The sequence below is a fragment of the Eretmochelys imbricata genome, chromosome 16 (genome assembly GCF_965152235.1).
Source record: "Eretmochelys imbricata isolate rEreImb1 chromosome 16, rEreImb1.hap1, whole genome shotgun sequence".
NCBI classification, from domain to species: domain Eukaryota; kingdom Metazoa; phylum Chordata; order Testudines; family Cheloniidae; genus Eretmochelys; species Eretmochelys imbricata.
Window position 1 is genome coordinate 13,793,683 of NC_135587.1, and position 16,506 is coordinate 13,810,188.

At 47.0% G+C, this 16,506-nt stretch overlaps 1 protein-coding gene across 2 annotated transcripts in view; it reads right to left on the reverse strand.

Moving 5' to 3' along the window:
• Positions 1-966: 966 nt before the first annotated feature.
• The window catches only part of SLC25A25 (solute carrier family 25 member 25), a 35,086-nt gene continuing 19,546 nt past the window's right edge, over positions 967-16,506 (reverse strand). For both annotated transcript variants that reach the window (XM_077835991.1, XM_077835993.1), the window contains exons 2-10: positions 9,394-9,520; positions 9,200-9,287; positions 7,975-8,086; positions 6,556-6,714; positions 5,604-5,756; positions 5,039-5,146; positions 4,593-4,760; positions 3,994-4,144; positions 967-3,522 (exon numbers count right to left, since the gene is read on the reverse strand). In XM_077835991.1, the coding sequence (XP_077692117.1) occupies positions 3,338-3,522; positions 3,994-4,144; positions 4,593-4,760; positions 5,039-5,146; positions 5,604-5,756; positions 6,556-6,714; positions 7,975-8,086; positions 9,200-9,287; positions 9,394-9,520 (1,251 nt within the window). In that variant the 3' untranslated portion in view covers positions 967-3,337. The remainder of the gene's footprint in view (positions 3,523-3,993; positions 4,145-4,592; positions 4,761-5,038; positions 5,147-5,603; positions 5,757-6,555; positions 6,715-7,974; positions 8,087-9,199; positions 9,288-9,393; positions 9,521-16,506) is intronic.

A 16,506-nucleotide genomic window follows, 5' to 3' on the forward strand; every position in this document is an offset into this window, starting at 1 on the left:
AATCAGTTTTGTTCCTTCATTTCTCTAAATAGGGGAGAGGGAGAATAGGTGTCACTAGTGGTTCCTTTAATGAAAATGGAATTGTAGAGGTTTTTAATCTCTCAGATGTGCCCCTCATGATCTCAGGGACCAGGTACAGGGCCAGCCCCACAATTAAAAACACCTCTACCAGACTGACAGGCTGGCTTAGCACCATGCCCCAAAGGTCAGAGTCTAGCTGAGTGCTCAACAGGAGGCCATTAACTCAGTAACCTCTCCACTGATAATTGCCACTAGCCTTTAGACTAGAGGATCCAATCTAAGGAATGCTAACTCAAATGCCTCAGCTGATTTCAACTCCAAAAGGCAGTTTCTCAGATACTTAGGATTCAACCTTGTTAAGGCTTTACAAATGAATAAAACTCCTCAAACATCTGGAAGTACATAAGGAGCCAGCACAGTCCTTGGAGGGCTAGTGTAAAATGGTCCCCATGGTTAATTTTGCTAAGCAGGTGGGTGGCCATGTTCTGCACCAGCTACTGTACTTGAATGGTCTTCCAGTGAGCCACATAGAGCACTTCATTGTTAATGGACACTGTAAAAAGCACATCAGGACAATGCCCTTTAAAACCCGAGTGCTGATACCTTGACGGTGCAGTCAGACTAAATAAAATGAACTACAGATCCTCTATGCAGAAAAAAGATCCAGCTCTTGAACATAATGAGAACCGGGATTCACCAGCGCCCACTGCACAGGCAATAGGTTGTTAATAGGATATGCCTGACTCATTCTCATTGCCACAGTAAACATTTAGTTCTGGTTATACCCAGGTGTTCCCTTGACTTAGCATTCAAAGGGAATTCTGCTCCGACAGCCTTGCTGTCAATTACCCTCAGTGAAGGAAAGGGGTTTTTAGGAAAAAAACTGGCCCCACAGACAGTCGCACAGCACCTGTGGTGCACACTCAGAGAAAGGCAGGTACATGGTAGCTTTGATAGACCTTTATTAGCAGACTGTTCCCTCCGTGAGGAATCTCATTGGTTAGATTTGTGTTCTGACAACTTCCAGTTACAACTACAAAGACAGTCACATTTTGCATTGATTTTTGTATTCAGAATATTCCCATTAGGCCACACTGGTAGGAAGGAGCCACTGCAGAATTAACAGTTGGTCTCGAAGGGGGAGGTGGAAAAAAAAAATCATGTCACTAATCCAAGTACGAAGTTAGATTTCCATCCGGCAAGAACAGACAGCAAGGAGAGTACCTAAGGACTGAAGGTTCTCCATACCGCCAAAGCCTGTCACACCAGGAGCAGCTGTCAGGAGTGCCTAATGAAGCCCTTCCCGCTCCCACACCCAAACTTCTCCATTAGTGCCTGTGTGTGGGAGGACCACTGGGACTCAGCAGCAGGCCTGCCCACTCGCCCTCAAACAGAACTGCAGCAGCTTGTGTCCAAGTGCAAGTTTCCTTCCATGTTTCTGAAAACTGGCAACTTTTGTCTTTTTATTTTAAATCCCTGAGATTTTTTACCTCCCCCACAAAAATTCCAATCAACCCTCTCTCAATTAGCCGTTGAGACATCAACATACACAGATCTTCCATTTCCCCAGCTTGAGCCATCCACAGGATCCACAGCCATCCACAGGAAATCCTCTCACTCACACACATGCGAGGCAATTCCAGAGTAAGGCAAGCCTCAAAATACACCATTCCGTGTCCCTTGTCACAGTGGACTGTTTTCTAGCTAATCAGTTCCCCTCTCTTCTATGGCTTATTGCTACAGGGAATTTCTCTTGACTGACTGAGGCCCTTCAATAACCACCCCAGATATAAAAAGAACAGCTCAGGCTTTAGGGGAAGAGAGCACTAGTGACCTCAGTGTCTTCCCCTGCTGCTGAGCTGTGTGATGGTAAAGGTGCAAATGGGTAAGAAAAATACTACACAACTTTAAATAGGAGAAATACAAGGATAGTAACAATGTTTAAACAAGTCTATAAAAATAGTTTGACATAACTCTGTTCAAATAAATACAAAATAAATATGATTTAAGCAGTATGACATCAGTGGAATGTGACGCTGGTCCATTTTGCCCCAAAATCAAAAGTTGGATGAGGATCTCCTGGGCCCCAGAAGCCTGATCCTATAGACTGAAGTAGTCCATAATACAGTCAGAGAAATTTTAAAGCCATTCCTTTCCCTTCCGCCTACGAAAAGCGCCCTCTGGGAGAAAACGCAAGCTGTCGTCTTCAAACCCCTGACGAACCCGACCTCCTCCCAATGTCAGCTAACATCCCTTCCCACAACAGAATTACTCCTAGCCTGGGAAATCCCTGTCCCTCAAATGCAAACCCTAACTCCAGTCTACAAAGAGATCTAAAGAGGGATAAATAGCAGCTTAGCTGCAGGGTTTGGAAAGGGTCAGTCGACCCCCCCTTGGCACCAGGCAGAACCTTGTTCAGAGTGCCACGCAGGCTGAAGAGCCTTCTCCCATGCTGTACCAGGAGCCCAGCTACAGAGATGGACAAGAGCAGCAGAGTGCAGTCAGTTATTCAGTGAAGCCATGCATCAAGGCAACAGTCCTTCCCTTTCCAAAACTCTGCTGGGCATGAATGACAAACCCATCTAGCATGCAGCAATGCAGGTGTGCAGGCGCTAGTCTGCTGCTTCTGTTAGTAAGTGCATCTTGTTAGCAGGTTTATGAGAGAGACTTGATCTGCCCTATAAAAATAAATAATCCTAATTTGCCACCAGGCTGGCCTAAGTAACCTTCAGCCTGAGCGGAGGAATTACTGCTCACCAGCCCTCAAAACTGGTACAGTTTAAAAGTTACATTTCCATGTCAGTGTCTTGGAAGCAGAACACGAATGTCTCCTACCCAAAGAAATACATGTAAACTTAATAAATAAGTCTGTGTGGTGGCAGCACCAACACAAAGTTTGTACAATTTTAAACAGGTAGGAGGCTAAACAATGGAAAAGAAACTCCTTCAGCATGTCAAAAGCTGCTACAAATCTCCAAGCCAGCAGCTCTGTTCCTACATGCAAGATCCCCACTCTACTAGGCTGCTGGAAACTGACCTCAAACTTGCAGCTTTAGACACAACAAGGAGTTGATCCCCTAGTCTCCCAATTGGTCCCTTGTATGCTTGAAGGACCACTTGATGGTTTAAGCAGAGCTCTTGAGTAGCAAGATGGCAGAGGACACCAAATCCTCTCCATCCCAACTCACACACAACTGGGTTTTCACAGCTTTGCTTAGTCAGCTTAGTGTCGACACATTCACAGAATGAGAGATGGCTATACACCCCAGGATTACAGCCCAAGATTTCAGAGTTCAGAATCCTTGTCGTCTCCTGGTCACCGTGACTGCACCCCCAGGGTCATCTTCAAGTTCTCATAAACCACATAGCTGATGCTTACGGCTGGGATCACCTTCATGAAGTTCGGGGCCAGACCCCGATAGAGGCCAAATGCTCCCTCTGTCTTTAGAATGTGTTTGAAGAGTCCCCTCATTGTCACCTCTGGAGCTCCCTCCACTGAAGCTACGACAGAAACCACAAGAAATAAATAGAGCATGGATTAAGGTATGTTGTAAGAAAATGCCCATCTCAAAAGGGATGTGTTAGATTTGTTTATTGCACTCACATGAGGACAGATTCTTGAGGTACACTGGCCATATAGTTACATGACAGTGTGTGATTAGGCAGCAGAATGAGGCCATGCCACATATGCCTGCCATTTACTTACACACCCACTCCCACACACGCTCATGGGCTGACTAGAGCACACAGGTAAAGAGAATGAAAAAATGGCTTTGTTATAGGGGCTCTGGGTCCCAGTGCCAAGAATGGCACAAAGTTCACATCCTTCTTGATCCTTGGCCAACAGATATCCCAGAGTTCAGCTGCACAGAAACATTAAAATATGCCTTAATTTTACAAGTCCTTCCAGAACTCCACTGATGCGAACATAGTGGCAGTCCAGACTCTCTGGAATTCCAGAACAGTTCTTACCTTGAGCCTGCATGCGTGTTCTCACGAGAGCCAGGGGATAACTGGCCAGCTGCCCACAGGTGCTGGAGATGGTGCCACAAGCCAGGAGAACAAACACTCCAGGGTCAGCACTGTTCACAGCATAGCGTTGTAACCAGGTATTTTTTAATGTCTGGAAGAAATAAGTCAGGTGTTAGCTGAGAAGGACAGGGCGTAGAGCATCAAGAGACTGGCCCACATGAGGAGAGAAGCTGGGATTGGAGGCTTGTGGAGATCTATGCAACGTCAACTAGAAATAACTGCAGAAGAGAAGATCCTAGCTTGTCAGATTTTCTTGAGCAGCTGCTGCTGCCACTGCACCACCATCTGTGAAAGACACTAGTTAGCAGCTTTGCTGCAGCGACTCCCTCATCCAAAGGGCAGGGCCATAGATTGCCACAAGGCTTGTGCTGGCATTACCTTTTTTCCCCCTAGGCCATGTGTGTTAATCTCGAGGGGCATGTGCAGAATTTAACCAGGAGGGTTTTATACTCCTACATTAGCGACAGGCACTACATATCTCCCTGCTTGTCCCAAAAGTGAGATGTCCCAGCCCCAGAGAAGCCAGGCAGGCGCCATACCTCATAGACTGCCAGGTCAATACCAGCATATGGAATGATTCCTAGCATGTTGGGGATGTAGCCTTTGTAGAAGGCAGCCATTCCCTCCTTGGAGAGGATGTTCTTGGCGCAGTCCAGCATGCCTGAATACTGTCCTGTCTTCCGCAAGGCCATTCGGGTCTTCAGAACCTAACACAGCACAAGAACACGCACACTGTGAATGCCTACAACCACACTGGGAGCAGGAACAGGTCACAGTAATCTCATGAAGGGAGCACACCACCACAGGGAGTGCCAGCAACTCCATTTCATGCATTACTAGAGCCCTGTTACTGCCTTTAACACCCAACACAATTAGCCTCACAATGTGGCATTCAGCTCACATTACCACACCTCAATTTCTCCATTTAATGACTCCCCATCCCGTCCCCCATGTCATGGAGCAGGATGCCAGCCACCAGCCTCACCTCCATTGGGTAGATGCTGCTCTGGGCAATGACCCCTGCCAGAGAACCAGCCACTAGCCGCTCGTGAATTCCCAGCATTTCCTGGTCAGTGCCAATGAACCGCTTGATCTGTAGAAACAAAGAAAGATTATAATAGAGGGGGGCTTCTCTGACTGGCTGGACCACATAACACCTTCCCTCCTCAGCATGGGCCACAAGCTACCTCCCTTTTCACTTGCTGGGTCTGTCACAAGCTGGAGAAGGAAGTGTGAACACCAACTCTGTTCCAGCCATGCACTCCATCACTTCTCTGTGACTTAATGCTGCCCATTTCTCCAGCTCTGCCAGGGGGTGAGGTGTGAAAGGCACTGTTCCCACCACTGGAGAGAGGAGATTGCCAGGCCTGGGCATAGAGCTCATGCCCTCTGCCTGCCCTCAGTCTTCCTAGAGGCACCATACATTTATATCCTGACTGGGGGGTTACCATCCGTTACATGGCTCTACTTTGGGCAATCACTCGGATGAAAAGGCTCCTCCAGCTCCCACATGGCCTTGGGTCTAAGCTTCAATATGACCTTTCCCTTACCTGCTCATAAGCCATGAATTTGATGGCAGACTCTGGCGCAATCTTCAGGACATTGATGCCATTCCCCCGCCACAGCGACTTGGGCCCGCCCTCTCGGATCATATGGGTAAAGCCACCAACGATGCACATGTTGTTACTGCGGGAGGCATGGACCTGGCAGGGAGGAAGAGGGAGAATTCTGATTGGTGCTAGTCCTGATTGCCACAGCTGCCTGTAATCCAAGGACAAAGGGCATTTCTTATCTACCCAGAGATTTAGCAAGCTTTAACCCTTCCCAGACAACATTTATTTTAAAAAAAAAAAGGGGGGGGTGGCATTTTTGGGTTTTAAGTCTGTGATCAGTTAATTGATTAATCCACCTGAGCCCCCAGCCCATCACAGCAGGAAGGGGAGGGAAACATTCTTGCACAGACACCCCCCCAGCCATGAGCTCTGGTACAGGGAGAAGAGGCTTCTCAGTTAAGAGACAAGGACAGTCACTAATGACTGCATGCCTAAGCAAAGTCCAAATCCCTGCTGCGTAACGTTGATTACATTTATCTCTGCCCTACAAGTCAACTCAGTCATTTCCAGGGGCCGGTTCTCAAATCAGCGACTCCTCTTGAACCAGTTCCATGGAACTAAGAGTTCCCAAGGCTGTAAGGTACAAGATGGTTTAGCTAGGACCAGCGATGGCGCTCTCATCTGCTTAGCTCCTAAAGTTTTCATAACATTGTGACAACTAACAGGTCAAGAATGGCTTTTACACAGCTAGAAATGATATTTGGTACAGACCAAAAGGCTGCCACACTCCAATGTGGAAGTAATGAGACTGAGTCCAACCAGAATCAGTCACTTGTCTGGACAGACAGTTTCAGGTCTGCTGCTAGGATCCATTTAATTGGACCAGTGCCCTAAGGGAAGCAGCATGTGCACCTTGATAAAACAAAGTTGTCCTTGGTTTTTGCCCTACCTGCATGAGTACTTTTAGCCGGTCCAATGGTGCCGTGCAGGTTCTGGACACTGCACCTGCACCTCCACCCGCGACCAGATGTCTCCACCACATGCCCGTCTGCCTCTCTTCCACTGTGAACTCATCTGGGACTGTCAGATTCTCTCCCACATCAAAGATCTGCAAAGGAAAGAACAGAGGTGTTGAGAAGTGCTTGGAAGGATAGAGTTAGGTAGGTAGCTTCTTGTCACGTCCTCAGAGGTCCTGCAGTCAGTCACTTACAACTTCCCATAGCTTGAATACTTAAATAAATAGCTGTAAAGCACTGAACATGAGCTTAATATTCAAATTCCCAGTCTGTTTGCAAAGCGTAGCTGATGTGTTTGACCACAAATAATAAAGGAACTGCCAGTGCCAGAGAATATGCAAATCACCACCACATAAGAATAGCCATACTGGGTCAGTCCAGTCTGATCATATCTGACAGGGGTTGGTGCCAGATGCTGCAAAGGGAATGAACAAATTGGCCAATTTCAAAAGATCCACCCCGTCATCCACTCCCAGCTTCTGGCATTTGGAGGTTTAAGGACACCCAGAGTACAGGATTGAGTCCTTGACCATCCTGGCTAACAGCCATTGACAGACCTATCCTTCATGAACTTATCTAATTCTTTTTTTAACTCACTTATACTTTTGGCCTTCACAGCATCCCATGGCAACGAATTTCACATGTGTGTTGCATGCAGTAGCATTTCCTTTTGTTTGTTTTAAATCTGCTGCCTACTAATTTCATCAGCTAACACAAGAACTAGGGGTTATGGGAGAGGTAAAGGACACTTCCTCCATACCATTCATGATCTGATAGGACATGGGGACCCTTCACATTTTAATGACTCCAGTTCAGGAGGCTAGGGACTTGCCAACCCTTTGGGCTGCCCCAATACAGAATGCCTAACTTTAATGATCGAAGTGACCAACCAAGGGCAGTGGGGCGTGGAAAAAGATCTGAAGCTTTTTGAACCTTCTGGCACTCAGCCAGTCTGCTCTCATTACAAATTATAAAAAGCACTGAATAAATATATCAAGGAAGGGCTGGTGCCTGTCGTATTAATTTCTGGTATTGGCAGGTCCTGAACTAGCAGGAACTGGTCTGAGCTCTCAGAGCTGTGATCCAAGTCAACCTGCTCACTTTTCCCTCCCTCAGAAGGTCCAGTTGTCACCTGTGTCAGGGACTGCAGAAGCCATGCCAAGGATATATATATATATATAAAAGATAACGGAGAAGCAGAAAGCGACCAGGCTTCTAGAGCTAGAAGGCAGCTACTGAACCAAGAAGAGAATGATGGGGACTTGGTAAGTGCTGCTGGAAAGTGTCACTCTTATCAAGAAATTGGAGAAGGATCAGGCCTGCTTTGGTGGAGGAATTTTTATTTCTTTTACCGTGGAGTGCTTCCAGTATAGGATGATCTCAGGAATGTTCTCCACTGGGTGCAGCAGGTGATAGTCTCGCCACTCGTTCCAGTCAATTGTCATAGTTCCATTTTTATCCATGCTGCAAAAAAGTGTATTACAAGCAAATGAACAGGAGATGGGTGCATGGCCTCACTGAGGGAGAAACTCCTCCTCACCTCCCCCTGGGTTATTCAGGGCCCCTCCCCTCGCCCCAAAGTAAAACCTTCACAGGGCAACTACTGGAAAGTGTTACAAGGGTTGAAAGGTACAAGACGCTGCTAGGGAATCCTCTCCTCCCAAGCCACACAGAGTCGGGGAATATGGCTCATTTTCTCCCTCCCCACTAGCCACACCAAAGGATTTGTTGTGCCCCCTCCCACCCTGGTTAGAAAACAAAACAAAAAAAACACAAAACAAAAAATCCCTCCGGCACTGCAGAGAAGATAAGGAACTGGCAGAGACTAAAGTTACACAGGTACTTACTAGGTGACAGGACCCCAGAAATGGCCTGTCCTTATTCTGACAGACAGGCAAACAGACAGAGGGAAGGATGGCAAAGGAAAGAGGAAAAACAGGACAAATAAGTGATTGTTACAGTGTTAGAGCCACATGCATAGTGCTAAGCATTTCAGTATAGCAAGTAAACAGTCCCTCTCCAGAGCAGCAAGCTGTGGATGACAGGGTAGAGGCACACGGGATGCTGGTAGGATCAAGTGCATGCCCTTCTCCACAACAGGCTAGCGAAGGATCTTTAACTGCAAGGCTCTAAGATCGGGGGGTGAGGGACTACAAGCATTCTTCTCCATTCATTCTATGAACGCCTCAGAACCTAGAAGAGGACTGTGCATAGATGTAATTCCCACCTCCCCAGAAGTATCAGATGGTAGCCATGCTGGAGACAGAATACCATCTTTATGGCCCAGGGGTCTGATCTAGCATCACAAGTCACTATTCTTATTCATTCTATTTGACCAATGTTCTTGCTCTTTATTCCCCCCACCTTTGATTCAAGCCTACTGACCAAATGGGTGGTTGTTCTTCGGCTTCCATAGTGCACTACAGTTTTCAATACACAGAAGATTGAAAAAATGCAGTGAGAAGGGACAGGTCCGAGGAGGGAGAGCATACCGGGAGGAAAGTGGAGATAAGGTCATTCTTTACATTTCCTTCTCGTATGTGCAAACTGAGGAGTAGGAGCCAGCTGAACACTCACCTCTTGAGGATCTTCTCGGCCTGCTGTTCGGAGATCTTGACTCCCAGGTCCCGGAGGGACTGCACGATCTCCTGGGCATCAATACGGCCTGCAAAGATAGAAGCCAGTGAGCCCAGAGACCATTCACCCGAAGAAGCTGTCAGGTTGGCCTGCGGAGGCCAGTGATCGTCTAGGACTATTAGGAAGAGCCTCACCATCATTCTTTTTATCCAAGCTCTTGAAGACCAGCCTCAGTTTCTTCTCATGATCTTGGAGATAGTGAACAAACTCCTCGAAGTCCAGCTGCCCATCCAGGTCCTTGTCTCCAGCTTTCACAATTTTCTGTTTTGGGGACATCAAAACAATCAGTTCCTTGCTCATTCAGATAGGTTTACCCCATCCTTATTCTTTAAGACCCACCCCCCCCACGTAACACAAATCAGTTAACTAGACAGACAGTAGGACACACATGCAGCATCGAGAAAAGTTCCCCTCCAAACTGGGCTCCGCTTTACCCAGGAAGTGATCAGCATGGAACTGTGCCAATCATGTGTGCAGCAAATTAAGGGCAGGAAGGCAAGGACAAATTGATTCCAGGCACATATCTTCACAAGTCAGCATACAGACTGGATTACTCATACCTATGCAACAGATATTTAGCTAGTTAAGTGTCAGACCTGTAGTAATATACAGCCCCCTATGCCGTAGATTAGAATTGTTCAGGCCTCTGTCTGAGATTCAAATAGAAGCACTAGGACTGCAGGAGGCTTGGATCATAGAACCTCAGGCAGATTTTCCCCCTCCCAAACCAAGCTTTTAGTTAAAGTAGAGTTTTCTTCCTTCCCACGGTGCATGAAAAGGAAAACCAACACTGGGAATAACCAATCCCAGCCAGCAAGAGCCTGTGGCCAAACTGAAGTCCATCTCTCATGGACAGTGTTAGTGATAAAAGCTCCTAGGATGCCAGCATGAACTGGTTTAGCCACCCTGCAGCTATACACTTATGTAGACCTGAATTGCACAAGGTCGCCGGAGACACAGACAGGACAGAGCACTTACATTAAAGATGGGAACCTAGCCCAAGCAACTGGGAAAAGATAGGGAACTTTGGCATACAGAGCTCTCACGCCTCGACTAATTCCAGCATGAGGAAACAGCACATGGCCTGGCCTGCACATGGGCACATAGCTACTTGTTAACCAGGCAGGGGGAAAGCCAATCTGCACAGAGCAATAATTTAGGACAATCGGTTCCTGCTCCACACCACATTTGCTAGTTGCCTTGCACAGGATTACAAGAGCCAACAGCAACCAGCACCAAGTAACTCAGTCCAGTCACGTTCAGCTCCCTTTTGGATTATGATGCTAGTTATTCACTCTGCAAACAGTGGATGGCTATTATTGTAATAGACCTCAGTTCTGGACTCCCAGATGTCAGACCCTTTAATGAGTCTTGTACTTACCAACCTAACTCATTAATTTGTAAGGCAGGTTCACAATGAAAGTATTTCAAAGGGAACATGTTAAGCCAAGTTTATTCCAATATTTCTTAAACCTATGGAAGCTAGCCCCGCTCAGATGCTTTTAAATCAAGATACACCCATTTAGTTTTAAATCCCATATGTAGCTATACACACTTGGCCACTACATTTAAGGTTAAAATCAGACAAACACCTAACTGGTCAATTTTGGCCCCAGGGCAACCCAGGATTATTGCTATCATTTCTGAGAGTGTTAAAAAAATAAAAAGGGAGTACTTGTGGCACCTTAGAGACTAAAAAACAAGTACTCCTTTTCTTTGTGTGGATACAGACTAACACGGCTGCTACTCCGAAATAAAATAAAATGCAAACCTGAACCGCAGTGACCTTAGAGATATGCCCACCGTGTTCCTAGTCTGCAGACAGTCATATGACAGCTGTAAAAGACACAGATGGGGCCCCATATTCAATTTGTAGGCTAAAGATAGACAAACACCTCTGGCATGTCAGCAGATCAGTGTCAAATAGCTGACCAGGCTTCCCTCTAGCAGATAATCCCTGACCAGTTCATGGCCAGTGAGATTCACAGACTCCATAAAACAATTAGGAGAGCTGAAAGGCTCTCTTTCCTATGATACTTCCTGACAGTTATCGCAGAGGAGATGGGGATAACAGGAACAATCATAGTTAGGCAGCTTCTACCTGATCAGGCTTGCTAAATTAATCACTCCAAGCTTCACTAAGCAATGAAGGATGCAAACTGTTTCTAAAGTCACAGCACTGGGCTTGCATCAAGGGCATTGCTGGGATTCTTTCCTACTTGTGCAGGAAGTAGGGTGACCAGATGTCCCAGTATTATCGGGACCATCCCAATATTGAGGGCTTTTGTCTTATACACATACACAACTATCCTCTCTCCCCCCCACCCCCCCTCCAAAAAAAAAGTGTCTCAATTTTTCACACTTGCTGTCTGGTCAACCTAGCAAGGGGAGTACACGTTATACCTTCAGCATCCTCTTCAGGGATATGGGTGAGCACCCACACCCGCCTCCTTGCCTTCAGAGGCGAACAGGAATCACTGCAGCGATATCTATTTTGTATTCTGTAAGCAGAATACAACACTAGCACAGCTGTGCTTTTGCAACTTTGGGTATTTGTTAAGCTGCTCGTGTTTTTCCATGATCACCTGCATAAAGTGCCTCTCCAGCTGTTCCCCTGCCCCGCCTCAGTTCTTATGCACAAATCTGCCATGCACGCAGCCTCCTGAGAAGCATAAGAAGCCACCAGTGCCCTTAACAGCATAGTCATCTGACAAGCAGCTAGCACCTGCAGCAGTGTGTGCTGGAACAGAAGGGACTGCAGTGGAGCGGCGAGAGGGTGAGTGTATAATTCTAGTACAGGGTTGGCCAACCTGAGCCCGAGGAGCCAGAATTTACCAATGTACATTGCCAAAGAGCCCCAGTAATACGTCAGCAGCCCCCCCTTCAGCTCCCCCACCCTCACTCCCAGCACCTCCCAACCACCGGCAGCCCAGCTGATCAGCACCTCTCCCTCCCTCCCCACACCTCCCGATCAGCTGTTTCGTGGGGTGCAGGAGGCTGTGTATGGAGGGGGAGTGAGGGCATGGCAGGCGGCGGGAAAGGATGGAGTGGGGGCAAGGCCTGTGGAAGAGCCAGGGGTTGAGCAGCGAGCACCCCCCGGCACATTGGAAAATTGGCACCTGTAGCTCTGGCCCCAGAGACAGTGCCTAGACAAGGAGCCACATATTAACTTCTGAAGAGCCGCATGGGGCTCCGGAACCACAGGTTGGCCACCCCTGTAGAATCTAGTAAGTTGCCCTTCTGTAGCAGAGGGCTTTACATGAAACATTTGTGGGTGATGCTCTAGCCTTGCCTAAATGATTAAGTCGTCCATGTAGGGTTTAGACATGGTTGCTGAAGCCATGGTGAACACGGTTTGTGTTTGTCTACACTTGCTGCTAAACAGTGCTCAACATGGGTTCAGCTCCCCCATGGTTCAAACTGCAGAGTAGACACAAGACGTAGGTGCACATGCTGCTGGATGCTAGTACACAAAAAAGGAAGGAGCTAGCACTACAATTGTCTAAGAGCCGATAAGGCAATGTTAAGAAAGGAAACTCTTCCCCCCAGAACTCCCTAGGATATCATGCAGTTAATCGGCTGGTTTACTACTAAATTCAGCAAGAATGAAATATAAGGGCAGATACCTAAAACAGCATTTAAGGGGAAAGGATATTTGGCTCCCATGTCCCACCTGTCCACACACACACACACAGTTGACTCCCCTTTAAGGGGAGGGAAGGAGGGAGCCTAGGAGGAAAGACAACTGCCCTATGGCTTGCTGCCAGCAGCCCCTGCAAAGGGGAAGTGGAAAAGATGATGGCAGCCCATGCCTCTGGCTATAGGGATGAGCAGCAGAGGCCACAAGCAACCTTGTTTCCCATCCACTAGCCAAGCCATCTAGTCCAGAAGATCTTGATACACCATTTTCCCCACCGCATCCCCACCCTCCTTTCTGCCACCCTACTCCCAAAGCCATACCTGTTTCCACTGACGGTAGGTAGAGAATTCCTGGGAAGGAATGAAGAGGCTCAGGCGGAAGATAGATTTGAGCTGGGCAGGGAGCCCCTTTGACTCAAAGTATTGGAACTCCGTCTGGGACTCCCCAAACACTGGCACATATAGACACAAGCAGAGCATGTTTCTGTACCAGCAACTTAGGTGCTGACCTACACAGCCAAACAAGGATGGGAAGTGACCTGAGCGATCCCCTGCTGGAGCTAGTTTCAGTGCATGGGGGAAAGGAAATGCGGGCAAGTCTCATGACACATGGCTATGAGCTGTCCGTGCTCAGCTGCCATTGGCTGAGCAAGCCCTGCCCTTCTGCTTAAAGGGGAAGCCTTTTTTGTGCAATACCTCCCAGCTAGCCAGCCAGACACTGGCTTTGTGACAAGGCATGTGAGCTGCCTCCAATTACTCAACTCCAGGCTCTCTGTAAAGCCCAAGAGGCCCACGTCACACTCTTAGCAGAGTTAACTCTTCTCTGTCCCCCTCACTTAATCCCTTCTCCCTCCTCAACCAAACCGAGATGCAGACAGCACAGTCACATGCAGCACTCAAAGCACGGGGGGCTGGGAGAGGCTGCAATAAATGCTTAAGTGTGTAGAGGGAGAGCTGCAAGAAATCCAGGAGAAGCTTCTCCCTTCCCCATTTGTAATGCTCACTGGAGAAGGGAGAAGCTTAGATTAGACTGGACTCTTTGGGGCAGGAATCATCTCTTCCCAGCACACAGCACAATGTCATCCAATCCCAATTATGGTATTGACCAAAGGCCACAGACACTAATGCTAGGATTGAAGGGACTGGATTTCCCCTCACTCCACAAACAATATTCCTATGATTTTCTTACTTCCTCTAAAAGATGCGTGGGACACAGTATACTCCATACACCCACTGCCTTCACCCCTCATTCAAGATCTCCAGCTACAAGACCCCAAAAGTCCCATGTTTAAAGAAGGCTGTGGCATAACAGAGGATAATTAGCTCTCTAGTTATAAACAATCTTGAGAAATAATTAGAGCTTGGGTGATGTCAGCCATGAGGGAGTATTCCCTGTATGCCCAAACAGATCAATGCTGCAGCTCTGTTCTGAGGGACATAGAGAAAAAGTGGGTGAGAGACGTATGCCACTGTGACAGACTTGCAGGAAGCCAGTCAAAAGCAGGCTAAGGTGGAATATACACTTCAGACTCAGTCTTGGAAAACTTCCGTGTCTAATTTTGAGACAAATTAAAATCTAACTAGCCATCTATGGAGCAGTAAATGTACGCTCGCATACTTACATAGTAAGTGGTTAATTATAGATGGAAAAACATGAAAAAAACATTTTGTCCAGGTACAGCTTACACTACAAAATGGTCTGGGTGGACACAGTGTTTTCTCCTGGTTCTCCCAGCTATTATTAAGCCACTTAATGCTTTCATCACTGGTGCATGGACCAGTATAGGGTTGGTCAGGCTGACAAATGGGGTGTGCGGTGAGGACCCCTTACTGAGCACAGATATGACTACAGGCTTCTAAACACTTAGCACTTTGGTGTGTGGGCACTAAATATTCCCTGGCATTGCTGTATACAGATAGAGAAAAAGCAACAAAAAAACCCACACACCAGGCTGAGCGTTCTGTAATCAGTTATAGGGCTATTAATTGCTTCCCATAATCCTCTGCATTATTAGAACACAGTTGACTTTACCTCCCTGTTAAACTAGAGTCCCTGTCCCTAAAATCTGCCATAGAAAGGCTACCAGATGAGAGATGAGAGCAAGAATATTCAATTTCCAGCTTTCCAAAGCACTATGATCTGTCTGTTCTACGGGAAAGGAAGCTCATTTGCTGGACTAGTTTAAACCAGTTTAGCAAACAGTTTACCTTGCTAGAGCAATAGTTTGCAAATGATTATGCTCTGGCCACACAAACTATATGCCAGAACCAATTTAAAAACTAGTTCAAACATTCTCTCCCCCACATCCTAGTGTCCAAAAATCAATTAAGACCTTTCAACAGAATTTTGTTCATTAGGGTGAAATTTTAAAATGTGTCTTTACAAGATGATCATAGAGTAGCAAACCAGTTACATGGACTGGGATTATTTAATCTGGGGCTTTAATGTGAGGAATTTACAAAAGCAAGTCATGATCTATTAAGCAACGTTTAGTATTCTTCCCAACTTCAGCTCCCAAAAGCTTGGCCATACTACAGCTTTCTTAACCCCTCCCCCAGCATCTCACCCCACTGTGCCCCTTTATTTCCCTATTACCTAATCAGGCTTAACCTACTCCCCTCTGACGTCTGTCTGCACACAGAACAGGATCCTCTCACCAAATCCAGATCCTCTTAGAGATCAGCTGCAGAAGCTTGTGTGATTTACAAGCCAATAGCGCACCCCTCTTTCCCAAAGACCAATCTTTGCTACAATCGTCAGCCCAACAGAGTCAAAGGCAAATGCCTCCTACAAGGCCCACTGAACTGGCTTTTCCCATCTGAGACCTACTCCACTACACAGTGATTGAGAAGCCCCCACCATCACCATACACGCACGCTTTCCTGGGTTCCCAGACGTCATTCTTTGTTACAGCCGCTTGACACCACAGTTGCTATGACAGCACAATGCAGCTTTTCCCAATGAAATCCACCTACACTTGGCAGTGGGAGACAAATGGACAAAACCGTGCGTTTCAGGGAAGAAACGCCCACCATCCTACGTCAAAGTAGACAAGAGAAGAGGAGGGCAGGCAAGAAAGCCATTTTTAAGCAAGATATTAGTTACCACACAATGAACTAAGAGGAGGAGATGGAGTGCACCTTGAGTTTACACCAGCAACTGCATTTACAGAGATGAATGCAAAGCAGGAGTGTGTGCAGATATCAAGTGTCTAGATTCCATTTCGAGAAGCTGGAAGGTTAGAAGTATCAAAACAAATTGTTCTGTAAAGCATCAGAGACCTGGGTTACTGTGGTACTGAGAACTGATTTCTACATCCTTTGAACAATGAAGCCAAGGATAGCGAGTGCCTTTTGGAAACTTCGGCAGTGCCACTGTCCAGCCCACTCTCCATACGTCTGCAATATGTGAGGCTGAGCTGCAATGACTCAACTACTTGGACTCTAGAAATACAGTGAAAGCTACACAAGACACCTACCTCAGGCCAACGGGCTCTACTACTGCTTCACTGTGAAACTCTGAAGTATCCTTGTCTTACTCCTACGTAAACTATCCCTTCCACCAATTTCCTTTCCAGATAGCAGGATGGAGGAGACGGGGAGGTAAC